We start from the raw sequence: 14,048 nt of genomic DNA, 5'->3' as shown, positions 1-14,048 counted from the left end.
GTTTTATTTGTCATTTCCAATAGCAATGTTCAAAAGGCAGATACAAGACACTATGCACTTAGTTGTCACCTCTTGGCAATGAGCGCTGAATGACAGCGGCCCGCAAATTCTACAACGCAGGTTTTGCATTGCCTCGAGAGATTGCACCACGCTGCATGGCGCCTCCCTCAGGCGTTTCTACCCGCTGCAGTGGCTTAGTGCTTGTGGCGTTGCACTGCTAAGCACAATGTCGTGGCATCAAATCCCGGTTGCGCTGGCTGCATTTCGACACGAGTCAGAGATCCGCGCAGCTGTCCACGACCTTAATGGCAAATCAGCACCTAGTCCCGACAAAGTTACGAACAAGACTCTAAGAAACCTCGATGATGCCTCGATAACCGCTCTTACGGCATACATCAACAAATGCTGGCGAGCAGGTTGCATCCCAGAGGCGTGGAAACGCTCTAAAGCAGTCCTGATACCGAAGCCAGGCAAGCCGTCCAGCCTCGATCACTTGCGGCCCATTTCCCTCACATCCTGCGTTGGCAAGGTGATGGAGCACGCGTTCCTCTCCCGCATCAACCACCACCTCGAGGACACTGGAGCCTACCCACCCACTATGGTGGGCTTCCGGTCACACCTCTCCACTCAAGACGTCATGCTCCAGCTCTACCACCAGATTATCAATGACCCAACTAGTGGCAACCGGGCCATCCTCGGTCTAGATTTGGAAAAGGCATTTGACAATGTAGCACATGCAGCAATCCTGAGCCGCATAAACAAGCTCAACTTGGGTGAGCGAAGCTACAACTACGTCAGAGACTTCCTGTCGCGCCGCACAGTCACCCTCGCGGTCGGCAGCATGACATCCGACGAACATACACTAGGAAGCACCGGCACTCCTCAAGGATCGGTCATATCCCCGCTCCTTTTCAACCTCGTTATGCTGGGTCTCCCGGCGTACCTCGACCAGATCGATGGCCTCCATCACGCCTTGTACGCAGATGACATCACCCTGTGGGTCAACAAGGGCAGTGATGGTCAGATAGAATGCACCTTACAAGCAGCGGTCTCTGCAGTCGAAACCTACCTCCAAGACACAGGTCTCCGACTATCTCCACTGAAATCGGAGCTGCTCGTCTACCGCTTGCGCCGCCGGCCCAAGCCTACAGCCGAATCGCGCCAATGTGACGACATAATCCTCTATACGCAAGACGGCTCCTGCATTCCCCGAGTCCCGAAGATACGCATCCTAGGCATGCATATAACAGCCAACGGGTCAAACATAGGAGCTATTCGCAAAATCGAAGGCAAGGTTACAGCGGCTACCCGCCTGATCAAACGCATTACAAACAAGCACACGGGCATGAAGGAGGACAGTGTCATGCGCCTCATACACTCTTTCGCAATCAGTCACATCACTTATGTGGCTGCCTTCCTCAACTGGAATGTCACTGAAAGGGAGAAAATCAACACCCTTATACGCAAGACTTACAAGATCGCCCTTGGCCTACCGGAGTCCACAAGCACTGCTCGTCTGCTACAGCTGGGGGTATACAACACGCTTGAGGAAATTGTGGATGCGCAAAGAACCTCTCAACTCGAACGCATGTCTCTGACAGCCACGGGCCGCTACATCCTGCAGAAACTCGGCTTCAACTACCACGTCCAACACGGTCAGAAACAGGTCATTCCACCTGACCTCAGCGACACGCTGATTGTCGCCCCTATACCTCAAAACATGCACCCCGAATTTAATTGGGGCCGACGCCAGGCCCGTGCCAAGGCACTGCTGCGCTCCTTGGGTGGAAAGAGGACTACGCGCTTTGTAGACGCCGCAGAATACACACGAGAACACCGGTTCACGGCGGTAGTCGTAGACGTTAGCTCCCGGCTTACGCACGCGTGTAGTGTCGCAACAGAGTACCCCGAAACAGCAGAAGAGGTAGCAATTGCGCTTGCGCTTACCGACCCCCTCTGCGAGGTAGTTTTTAGCGACTCACAATCCGCAGTTCGCAACTACGCGCGGGGGCGCATTTCCTCCGAAGCTCTCCAGATTCTAAGGAAAGCTGGTCGACAGCACTTAGATAACACCGCCATCATATGGTTTCCAGCGCACGTCGCCACCCCCACCGATGAGGGCCTCATTAACTTGAACGAGGTAGCACACCGCTCTGCGCGAGAACTGACCCGCAGCGCAGAATCGGAGACCGCCTCTTCGAGTTCAGAACTGCTGGCTCAAAACACGCGAGAACGCCTGGTCAGGTACAATGACATCACCAAGCACTACCAGCTAGGCAGGCGGTTGCTGCCCCCACCTCACCCCATGCTGAAACGTCGCCAGGCAGTCATCTGGCGACAATTGCAAACACAAACCTTCCCCAGTCTGGTGCAATTGCAGCACATTTTCCCCGTGCAATACCCGACTGCTCTTTGCAAATTATGTCAGGCAACTAGAGCGACGCTGTCACACATGTTGTGGGAGTGTCGGGTTACATCAGCTACAATGGCAGTGGCTCCGGAGGCTCTTGCGTCGAAGTGGGCCGCCGCTCTGCGCAGCTCCAACCTCAAGACACAAGTGTGGGCTGTCCAGCAAGCCCGAGAGGCGGCGACGAGGCAAGGCCTCGAAGTCCCCTCATGGGAGACCTGAGCCCGGGTCGTCAAATTTGCCGGATTCAGAATAAAGTTGTTTCCATCCATCCATGGAGGCGAAATACAAAAATGCCTGCATCCCGTGCATTGTGGGGATGTTAGAGGTTCCCTGGTGGTCAAAATGAATCCTGTCCCATTACATTGTGCCTCAAAATCAAACCGTGGTTTTGGCACGTAAAACCATAGAATTCAATTCATTCTTCTTCTAGCTGGGCAGTGCGCTCCGTCTCCCTGGTGTCTTTCGCTGCCTCTCGTGTAGCCTTCAGTGCGTTTTACTCTAGCTAGGCAGCGTCCACACAGACCGATACATAGTGTGGCGTGGTGCAGTGCAGTGTGGTGGGGTGTGCCATTGCGAACATGCACTACACCCATTTTAAGATTGTGGCTAGTAGCATCTCCAACCAATCTCCTTTGCCAGTTGCCATTTCATGCTTACTTCTACTTGATTACGGGAGAGCCAGCAATTTTTTTTCAAACACCTTTTTGTTTAACAGGCATTCTCCTTGCACTTTTCGGGGCTGCCATATTTCATCACATGGTAGATTCCCATACACAGCTGCTATTTTCCAATAGCTGACCTCAGTCAAGAAAGGTGCTTGGATCAGTGTGCTTCTTCCTACTGTTACTGTGCTTGTTTATTGACACAGTTTAGTAAACAGGCTGAAGTAGGTGAAAATCTGTGTTTTGAATTTTAATAGGAATTCTGTAATTCTGGAAGTACAACTATCCTTCTACCTCCAACTATAGTCTGCTAATGCTCGGCAGCACATGCCTGCCGTAGGAATGAAACTTTGGCCCCACTATTTATCATTGTCATGGCCCTCAAGTCTCGCTAATTTCGATTAGTTTTGAACACTCAGCTGAGGGCATCACCCTGCTCCACCGTAGCCTTTGCAGTGCTAGGCATTGAAGACAGCCTGGGAGCACCGTGAAGGAGATCAAAGACCATCTGTGATTGCCAATAACTCCGCTTTTGCTGAAGGCATTGAAGTACTTTCTTTATGGGAAGTATTTGTGAAATAATGCAGTGTAATGTCAAATGCATTTCTTGACTTCAATAAAAAGTGGTTCAAGACCCCTTTAGGAATGGTGTCAACTCTAGCATACACTGATTCTTCAGAAGTGAACCTGGTAAGAGAAGTCTGTGAGTGAGCACCCTTTTGATCGGCACACCGACATGGAGAAATGCCCATTGCTCTGGTGAGGCATTGCACTACTCGTTACACCTTGTGAAACTGAAAATTATCACCCAACGTTGTGATGAAACACGTGGTGAGCAGCCCACTTGCACCTAGGAGCTCTGTTACTGCTTTGGGCTTGCTGACCGGCTGTGGTTGCTTAGTGGCTATGGTGTTGGGCTTCTAAGCATGAGGTTGCAGGATTGAATCCCGGCCACGGCAGCCACATTTCGATATTGGCGAAATGCGAAAGCGCCCGTTTACTTAGATTTAGGTGCATGGTAAAGAGCCCCAGATGGTCCATATTTTTTGAGTCCCCTACTATGGCGTGCCTCATAATCATATCGTGGTTTTGACACGTAAAAAAAACTGTGATGTCATCTTGTCTTGGGGTTGCTGTGTAACATTGGCTTTAACAGAGATAAGTTATTGCATTTGGTTCTTGCCTACAGTATTGACTTGGCGCCAGGGGCCACCATACAAGCTGCGGGGTTGCCTCTACCAGCACTCACTGCTGTCCAACCTTCAGGGTGAAGTATTTGCATGTTTCTTCAATACTTTTCCCATTTTCTCATTGCCTGTTGTGCCTTTCTTAATTGACCGACCTGTCAGAGTGGCCGAGTGTTGTAGCGCTATACCATTAAGCGTGATGTCACGAGTTTTCCCTTGTGTCAGCAGCTGAATTCTGAACCTGGGCAGCTTTGGCATGGAGTGTGCCATTCACATTTCTTAGTTGGGAAAAGGAATTGTTTTCAAATAGTAACTTGAATTAGATGACGTGTTCCTGCACTTTTCAAAGCGCACATGTTAGAATGTAGGTGTAGTATTAAGTTAGAAAAAGAATAGGTGTGAGTGTCTTTTTAGAATGTGCTCCCTTTGAGCATCTGATGTTAATGAAGGGTTCTTAACTTAGTTAACAAATTAGTTCACCTTAGAAGTTCTGTAGTAGATAGGGCATCTAGTGGTTTTGTCAGTAGTAGACAGGGCATCTAGTGGTTTTGTCTGCAGAAGCAAATTTACAAATTGCTGAAGCTCTAACATTGTATGTGCATGCGTGCTGCAGGATTGGCTGTTTGTAGAAGTAACTCCTAAGTACTTGTTATCTACCAGCCTCTTGTAACCTCTTAGCATGTATGCGTGCCGAAGTAAGGCTAGAAACATAGTATGGTCCTGTTTTTGACCCTTGGTCATCATTTGTACGTATTCACATGTGGGTATGGTGGGTTTAGTGTTGAACAGCTGCTCTTAAATCTCTTGAAATAAATAACCACTTTATGTAAATTTTTTAGTTGAAACGGTCATTTCTGGCTGTACTTCGTGTGCAGATCTTCAAAAGTCGCAGCGCAGACTTGCACGCAAAGGAAAAGGAAAGGTGAGTTTTTGTTATTTTTAATGTGCTGGCATGCAAGATGTATTGGAATTGCCTGCATGCAGTGGTGACAAATTGATGTGGAATTGGATTGGGTAAAAAAATAACTAGATTTCTTGTGCAAAAAGATATAGTAGCTGCCTCTATAATCTTTGGTTATTGCTTGCCAATTGGGTACTGCTTACCTGCTATGTAGGTCACATTTATTCTTTCAGCTGTGCACACCTTTAACATAGTCTGAGCTCTCAGTAAAAACATGTTTCTGCCACATCACTGATAAGTTATGACACATTTGTTGTGTGAACTGGAAGACCACTGGGCACCTCTGGCACTAGGGCTCTGCAAAGTTTACATGTTAGAGGAGAGAAACAATAAGGGAGTCTATCACTAGGTGATACACGCAGAATGGTGCAGTTCCTACAATTTATAGCTTCATTGATCATGTGAATGCCATGACCATTGTGGAACCCTGAGGGCTGGTTGTGGAGATTAAATTCTGTGCATGGTCAGACATGTCGTGTTATTGAAAGTCATTTGCTTTTTTTTTGTGGTTTGATGGCATGCTTAAACATTTTAAAGCAAGCATGCTCAGTTTAAAGTTTCGCATTGTATTGCGAGGTATATGTTCGAGCATGCACATAAACAGTAATGTTCATAGAAGTTGCAACTTTTGAGGGCTGATTGTAACAATTTTTTTTTTGTCTAGAATTTTTGACCAGCTTTTTCTTTTGTCACTATTCTGGACATCCATGCAGCTGAACATCTTGGCAGAAATTTAAAACACATGCTCGGTTTTGTAGGGCATGTGCTCGATAGTACCATGTCTAATTTAGGCCATTGTCCCCTACCACTGAGTAATGGCCATCTCTTATGCCATTGGTTGGCAATTTAAGGGGTCACCAATGAAAAATATATGTGCCATATATTGGTAGATTGCACTAAAATAAGTGGGTTTAACCATTTCAGAAGCCTAATGCACTTGGTGTAATGGTAGTCAAAAATGATGTCCATGCCACCTTAAAAATTCCACACTAGCTTCTTGTTCTTTAGTAGTTCTTGGAACTGCCTTGCCAAGGCTTATAAATTCTTCATTGACAAAAGATAGAATTACACTTGCATTTGAAAACAAATGAGAAATGGACTTTTGAATATACTCGTGGGCCTTTTCTGCCCAGAGAGGACCAAATGTACTTCAGAATGCTGAAATAATCACTTTGTTCCACTGAAATCATTGAAGCAGTACATTGTCCATAAATTTTTTTTTAAAAAGGAAACATTGGCCTTTGTTTAGTTCGAGCAAGTAATCTGGTGTTACCTCTGATGGGCCATTGCTGTGCTTTGCTTAGCGTCAATTGGCAGCTCAAGCAACTGCCACTGGTCATGCTTTCTTTTGTTTGAATGAATTGTGTATACTCTGTCTCCTGTATCTAAAACAGCCTTTGATTATACTTCCTGCCTTTCCTTACACTTTCCATTCTCTTTCTCTTTTTTCATCCCTTCACCCCTTCCCCATGTGTAGGCTAATCAGCTGTACGTATTCCTGGTTTTTCACTTCCTTTTCTTTCTGTCCACTCATTTCTTACTTGGACAGCTGTTGATTGACTGTAGTCATTTGACCATTGATGCCATGCACCACTTCAGTCCTGTTCGTTTGAGGCTCGTAATAATTAAACACATCATTTCATAAACTCATGATCTAGAATTGTTGAACTGTCGCAGACCCCTTGCTTGACCTGCTCACAGATTATACAGGAGTTCCTCACGGGCGCTTGTTTCATTGTGAAAAATACTCCTACAGGTCTGTGCAAATTTTAAAAAGGTCTTGAAACACTCTTCTTTTTAGCTAATCATAGAATGGGCTTGCTAATAATTTGTTGTTCCACGAATCTCATCTCTGAAAAAAAATTTTGTTAGAATCCCTCAAGTATAAGATTAGTTATCGCACCGATAGCTGGCTTTCTCTTTTTGCATCCACTAGCACCCTAGAAGCTACACAGTGAAGAAACCAAAAGAGCAAAGCCCTGACAAAAAGTTGAGTGTCGCGGCATAAAAAGAGCTTGTTGCGGCACACCATGGCAGCTGCGGTAAACAATTTGTAATGCCCGTAGATGGTAGTGCCATGTAGCGATCAAGTAGAGAAACGCCCCGAGGAGGATTAGAACACGACGATGCAATATGGCCACGTTTTTATGTGGCTAGTCTGGGCTTTGCCAACACTTGCCGTGCAGGCAGAAGGTTTTGTTTGCCTCTTTCGCTCGTACGATGGTGAAGAACAACAATAGTAAGAGCATGTGCTGTGTTTCCCAGTGCATAAACCAAATTTCCCACAACGAGGTAAGTCTTCTTTCTGGGAAAATCTACCGAGCTACAATGGTTAAGGCTACGGATAGGCAAGGTTGTGATCTCACCGATAAAGGGGATTGCGTGCAATTGCAGAAAGTGGCAGCAGGCAATTCCTTTAAGAAGAATAAAGCGCAAACTGGACAGAGAACATAAGAAGACACTAGTAATAATGAGCTATGTCTAGACTTTCTTCAGTCTTTTCTTTCTCTTTTTTTTTCTATTTTCAGCACACTGGTTGTAGAATTTTCAGCAGTCATATTAGGTAAATAACATTTTTGTGGTATGCGCTTATGAGGCTTTTATGTGTTACTGTAGGATGAATGCATTCAAGAGTTTACACGGCATATGAAACACTGCATAAATTAGGCTGAAGATCATATTTTTCCTAGAAATCTTTCAAGAAGTCACAGGAATATGTCAAAAACACACAGCAATATGTCTTCCAATATAGTCCGCTATATTTACTAATATTATTTGCAGTGTAACTGAAGTATGTGAAATATTGATTGTTCAGGTAATGAGGATTACTACGAACATGGGCGAATGATTTGCCTTATCTGCGTATGTAATGTTCATAAAGTCAAACATACTTAAGTGTTTGAAGGACTGCTTCATGCTTTAAAAAAACGCTGCAAATAGCTGAGAGGTAAAATGGTATTATGTGTTGCACATTACAGCTGACAGCATTTTTGTCCTTTTTGAGTGACAGAGTATTAGGCAGAGCATGTACGGGGTGTTTCTGTCCCTCGCCTCAAAATTCTTCCATGGCACTATCATGTACGCTAGTGGAGCAAGCTATTCAACGCCAAAGAAAAATGCATTAACGTGGATTTAATTTTTACTTATTCGTGTTTAATTAGCTATATAATCAGAATTCCATTTCCATGCAGCTCACTGTCACGTAATAAAAGTGACATGGTGCCGCAAAGTTCTCGCAACGTACTACACATGTTTATGTGCCATCTGCTTCGTTTACAATTCTCTACCGGACAGCATCTTGGTTCACCACGTGTGCCACCTGTAGGTCACAGCATTGCGAATGCTACGTAGTGTGCTGCTGCCATCTCGAAGGCCATGCACAGCAAACGCAGCTACATGCAGGGCAAAGATGAAATGATTTTTTATGCGAAGCATATTACGAGGGCTCAACCCAGCTCCTCAGGCGCGGCGGTGTCGTCTTGAATACCACGTGACACCGTGACGTCACGACAGAGGAGAAGTGGCTTTGGCTCAACTCTTGCAAGATGGGCTGGGTGGGAATCGAACCAGGGTCTCCGGAGTGTGAGACGGAGACGCTACCACTGAGCCACGAGTACGATGCTTCAAAGCGGTACAAAAGCGCCTCTAGTGAATGCGGTGTTGCCTTAGGCTCAGGCGTGCGTCGCTTGCTCAGGCGCACATTTCGTTGCCGCGCCGAACGCTGCGTTGCTCGACGCTCACCGCGTCCAATGCGGGGCGTCCAAGGCGAAGCAGAGTAACGCATGAGTTGTTTCTTCGTCTAGCCGAACCAAATATAGCCAAGCAACAGCAGTTCACCAAGCTAAACAGTGGTTCAACAACTAAAATAAAGGCTAGTATGCTTCGCATCCTGGGCTTAACCTTACCTAAGCCACAGCCATTTTTTTCTCTTTGAGATCGCAGACAGATATATTTTGCATTTATTTAACTCCAAATTGGCAAATATGCATTATTGAAAATGTTCTTGCAGTCACAAAATCTGCCAATAGCGTTTGCCTGCCGACTGCTTTAGATGACGACTTTGCGGATGTGAAAGCAAGCAACTGTTCGCTGCTTTTGACACGAGATATTTTCCCTGCTGCATTCAGTGCATTAGTATTTGACTCTCATGTTCACAGGAGCCTTGTTAACAGATCGGCAACGTTTCTTTAATATGTTCAATAAGTGTTTCAGGGCCCCTTTCAGCTCTCAGACAACTTGGCTTTGCCCCTCACTAGGTTTGGCTGTGCAACATTAATACAGCTCACGGCCAAGTTCAGATTGTATTGTGAACTGGTGCTGTAATCTGCACATGTCCAGACGAAAAAAGAAAAAAAAGAAAATTTTCTTGCTAAATGCAATACGCACGAAAAATAAATACCAAAAGATGTGAGAGTGCAGGATTTTTTTGTTAACAAGTTAAATGAATATTAGTTTTAATTAATTTTCCTACATTTCATTACCATAGGAGGTCCTGATTCAGTCTCTGACTATGGGATCTCCTTCTGCATACACAAATTTTTGTAATTCATCTTATGCCTAAATAAAACCACTTCTGACTCTGACTCTGTCTTCCAACTACTAATGCCAAGGCAGTATTATCGGCACAGCATTCATTATTGAATCAAACATGCGCTTCCTTAGTATGTTTCGATTTGCCTGTGAACTGATGCTATTGCTTTGTTTGTTCGCCTTACTTTTCAACCTTTGCGGTTATTTTCTCGCGTGGCAGCACATCGAGATTAAGGTTCAGTTAAGGTTACTTGGATATAGTAATATTGCACGAATAACATTGTTCCAGGCCTCATATTAAGCCAGTATATAAGCCTACAGCTATTCATTAGCACATTTTAATGATCTTGCATAATATTCAAATGGCCATTTCTCATCATAACGATAAAACCTGAAGTATTTTTTTGTCAGTACCATACTGGAAAACTTGAATAGCAGTAGAATTATTTTCTTTCCAATATTTTCTAGCATTGAATTACATTTTAAAATTCAAATATAGACATTTGTGCATATGGTGAAGAAAATGCAGTGACGTACTAGTTTGTGGACACCTTTAACAGCGTCTTAAGTCATTCGAAAATGAGAAATGGAGTGGCCAATCATTTCATAACCATTTCTCACAGATGCCAGAAGGCTGCGATAAACAACCTGCAGTGTTCGCTGGAGCTGAAAATAATGCACCGGGAACATTCCCTTATCCGTTTTTATAAAATGAGTGAACCCTTGAAACACCTCCCTCTTAGGAAGCACCTTCATCTGTGAGCTTAATGTCTTTGAGCAAGAGCCACATTACGACATCAGTGAGCAACATGACATTACAAGATGTGCTGTAGGCAGGAGCAAGTGCAACGACACTAAAATATCAACAACCTTTCTGCTGGCAAAAGATGGCACATTTCTCACTGAAATGCAGCTTGCGTGACTCCCAGAGAAGTTGGCTTCATCCCTTGCTAAGTTTGAGTTTAGTATTGCTCTAAAGCCAGCTGCATGTCTTTGAAAGGGAATAGCTGCTCGTACTTCTCTCATAGTGCGTTGGCATATCCCTGCTCCAGTACTTTCTAAAAGTTATCAATTAAACCAAGGCGACAACACCAAGGTAATGTTTGAATGTCTTTGTGCTTGGATACCATCCATGCACAGCACCATGAAGTCTATTCGATCCAGCCAAGTTTCTCTGCACCTTCTGCACCTATTCACGGTGCACTGCACCTAGACCCTCGATTCCCCAAGGTGCAGCAGTGCACCCTGCACCCCCGTGCTCGATTGAACGGGGTGCAATGCAAGGTGCCACCGCGGTACACTGCACCCTTGAACCTTGCTGCGGGTGGGTGCAGCCCGGCACCCCCTGCACTTTTTCGTTTGAGGTGCTGTGCACCTTTTTCTGAATCAAACAAACCTATGGTGACATCTGGCAACCACGATGACACTTGCATGATAAGTGCAGCTACTTATATCTCTAGTGCGGAACAAAATGCTATGCTCTAAATTTTGGACATGTCATTTTAGCAAGCTTTACCAATTTGTGCAGTGCTTTGAAGACTTATAGCATTAGTTCCATAGTCTCGTGCAGTGAACACAGGTTGACTTATCCCAAGAATTTCAGATTTTTGTACGATTTGCAGTCAACTTTTTGTGGGAAAGTGAATGTTGATAATTGCAAACAAAGCACATGCTCTCTCGAAAAGAGCGGTCTTGTCATGTTCTTTGAACATGAAGTCCTCAGTCTCGTTCAGCATGGACTGTTTCTTGTATAACTTGTTTTGATCAGAATCATTCGTAGTGGAGAAGGCAACTTCATACTGATTGGTTACTGAATGTGACAAGCCTGACCTCATTTTGTCGACCATTTTGGGACACAATCCTCATGAATAGAATTCCCTCGGAGTGCTTTTCGTTGATGCTTGTGTTTCAGGTGCTTGATAGATCAGTTTGTGAAACACTACCTTAAACTATAGGTTACTCTTCATGTGGTGCCCTGTGACAAAATCACTTGATGTAGTATTAGTTTAAAAAGTAAAAAATCATTGTATGTGCAAGATAAACAGGTGACCTTTCATATGCAGTGTAATGGTACATTAATGTAAAATAATATTAGGAGGCTGCAGAGTTCTGGGTATATTTTGTTTTGATTCTATCCGTAATCCATTCTTGCAGCAATAATGAAAAATTGTGTTGACAGCAATGATGGCACAGCGATTGCAGAAAGCTCAAGTGTGAAGCTTTAGCCAGAACACTAATGTACTTTTCTAACGTTTTGTGTTGGTGTTTCTAGGAACTGGTGATAGCTACAGCATTGCTAGCAAATGACGTGTTTTTCATCTTGACTGTCTTCAATTTTTCAGTTACAACGTATTCTGCATGTTGTTAAGGAGGTAATTCAAGTACTTTGGGCTAATAATTTATGAATTGATGATTATCACCTAGATCCTCATGTCACCACAAATAAGGTGTTGTTAAATAAGTCGTGTCGTCATGCCTGTTTGGCTGTTTTTGGTAATCACTTACCTCGTGTATTGTCAAACAGTCCTTGACTTGGAGTTCTTGAGCTGAGCACAGCACCACCCCTCGACTGATGGAGACCCTACGCTTCTCGAGAATAGTCGTGGGTGATCATGAAGTGCAGTGACTTTTGTCGAGGGCTGGTGCAGCTATCCACTTTATTGAGTTGAAGTGGAGTGTTAAGTGGAGGAACATTCTAGAATGCTGGTGTTCATCTTCCATATAACTGGGGTGAACTTACAGTGAGAAGAGGAAGAGATAAGCTTGAAGTTTCCCCCCTTTCTTTCCTATCCATATGATAATAGGTTGCACCTGCCCTTTCTTTGAGCCTGCATGACCATCTGTGATCAAACTGAAATTGGTGTCAACGTAAGGCACCTCATCGCCTTGCCTTTGTAGGACCTGTCTCTGTGGCTGCCTACAGTAGTCGCCGGAACACGTCTGCCCCTAGACTTCTCTATTCCAAGGCCTTCAGATGTCACTTGCTCATCTCCTCATTTACTTAGAGGCAACGACATCTTTACATCTGACAAGTGAGTTGCCATATTTGCTAGCAAGTCCCTGTTTGCCGTAAACAGTGTATTTCTTTTTCCTGTTAATTAAAATGTTTAACCTTCACTCACTTGTGGCACCTCGCATAATTCTGTTTTTGTGGTTTGGTAATAAAAAGAGACAGACACAGCCTGCACGCCAAATTTCTGTGATAACTCAAGCAATTAATGAACCATCATTAATGAACATTTAGTTGCTCAGTCTGTGGCATATATTTAATTGTAAATTTGAAACCTATAATTCTTCTAATGACATTTCGGGGTATTCTTCAGGCTTAGTAAACCCAGCTCCTTAGCTAAAGTGCTTTGAATGTTCTTGAGGCTGAAATTGTGGCAATCGGAACACATTACTTATCACGTGGTTTACAGGTTTTGACAGATTCCGCTGTTCTCTCCTTCGACTGATTGTGCCCTCGCTTTGTCAGGTAGCCTGAGACAAATGCTTCTTATTCTTCGAGATACTGATGTGAGTGATGCTCAGGCTAGCTGCTGTTATGCCCTAAAGGGACAACAGAGAGAAATTTCGAGTGAACCTTTATCAGTAGGTTGAACTCCTGCAGTAGCAAAGTGTCCACTCTTGCCGTGAAAGGAGACATGGTAAACCAGAAAAGACACAAAAACAATAGACTGGCAGTCTTTCTCAGGTCAAGTTATTTGGTGAACAGTAGTGGAGGGCAACATCATGTCCTGAAGAAAGCAAAGACTGCAGGCTTTGAGAAAATTTACTGCTCCATACTGGGCAAACATACAAGAAAGTATATTTTGACGTAGTTGTGGGTTCAATCCTGGCCACGGCGGCTGCATTCCTATGGGGCCATAATGGAAAAGTGCTTGTGTACCATGCATTGGGTGCATGTTAAAGTACCCTAGGTAGCCAAATTAACCCAGAGCCCCCCAATACAGTGTGCCTCATAATCAGATCTTGGCTTTGGTGCTTAAAACCCCAGAATTTAATTGATTTTATTTAACGTTAATTTTGTGATGTCACACTGATGTACCGGTGCTAAGTTCTTGGTGCAGAACTCTAGAAAGGGAAGTCTTGCCTTCAATTTCTCAAGTAATAACGTTTTTTCACCATAATAATTAAAATAAAGCTAAAATAACCATGCTAACTCGTGTATTCAATGAATTATAAGGCAAGGGTGCAGTTGAGGGACCCCAGAAAAAGAACTTGAGTATGCACACTAATGTAAGGGGATATAGAGTAGCCGATAAATTATTAAGACCCAGTAAGAATTGCCTAAAATA

The 14,048-nt window shown here is 44.3% G+C and overlaps 1 protein-coding gene across 4 annotated transcripts in view; it reads left to right on the top strand.

Moving 5' to 3' along the window:
• Positions 1–14,048, top strand: part of LOC135903868 (OTU domain-containing protein 4-like) — a 74,455-nt gene that overhangs the window by 27,253 nt on the left and 33,154 nt on the right. For all 4 annotated transcript variants that reach the window (XM_065434281.2, XM_065434280.2, XM_065434282.2 and 1 more), the window contains 3 exons: positions 4,262–4,339; positions 5,135–5,181; positions 12,649–12,782. In XM_065434281.2, the coding sequence (XP_065290353.1) occupies positions 4,262–4,339; positions 5,135–5,181; positions 12,649–12,782 (259 nt within the window). The remainder of the gene's footprint in view (positions 1–4,261; positions 4,340–5,134; positions 5,182–12,648; positions 12,783–14,048) is intronic.

Source organism: Dermacentor albipictus, chromosome 3, assembly GCF_038994185.2.
Source record: "Dermacentor albipictus isolate Rhodes 1998 colony chromosome 3, USDA_Dalb.pri_finalv2, whole genome shotgun sequence".
Lineage (NCBI taxonomy): Eukaryota > Metazoa > Arthropoda > Arachnida > Ixodida > Ixodidae > Dermacentor > Dermacentor albipictus.
The sequence above is the reverse complement of the archived record's forward strand: the minus strand, read 5'-3'. Positions and strand labels throughout refer to the sequence as shown.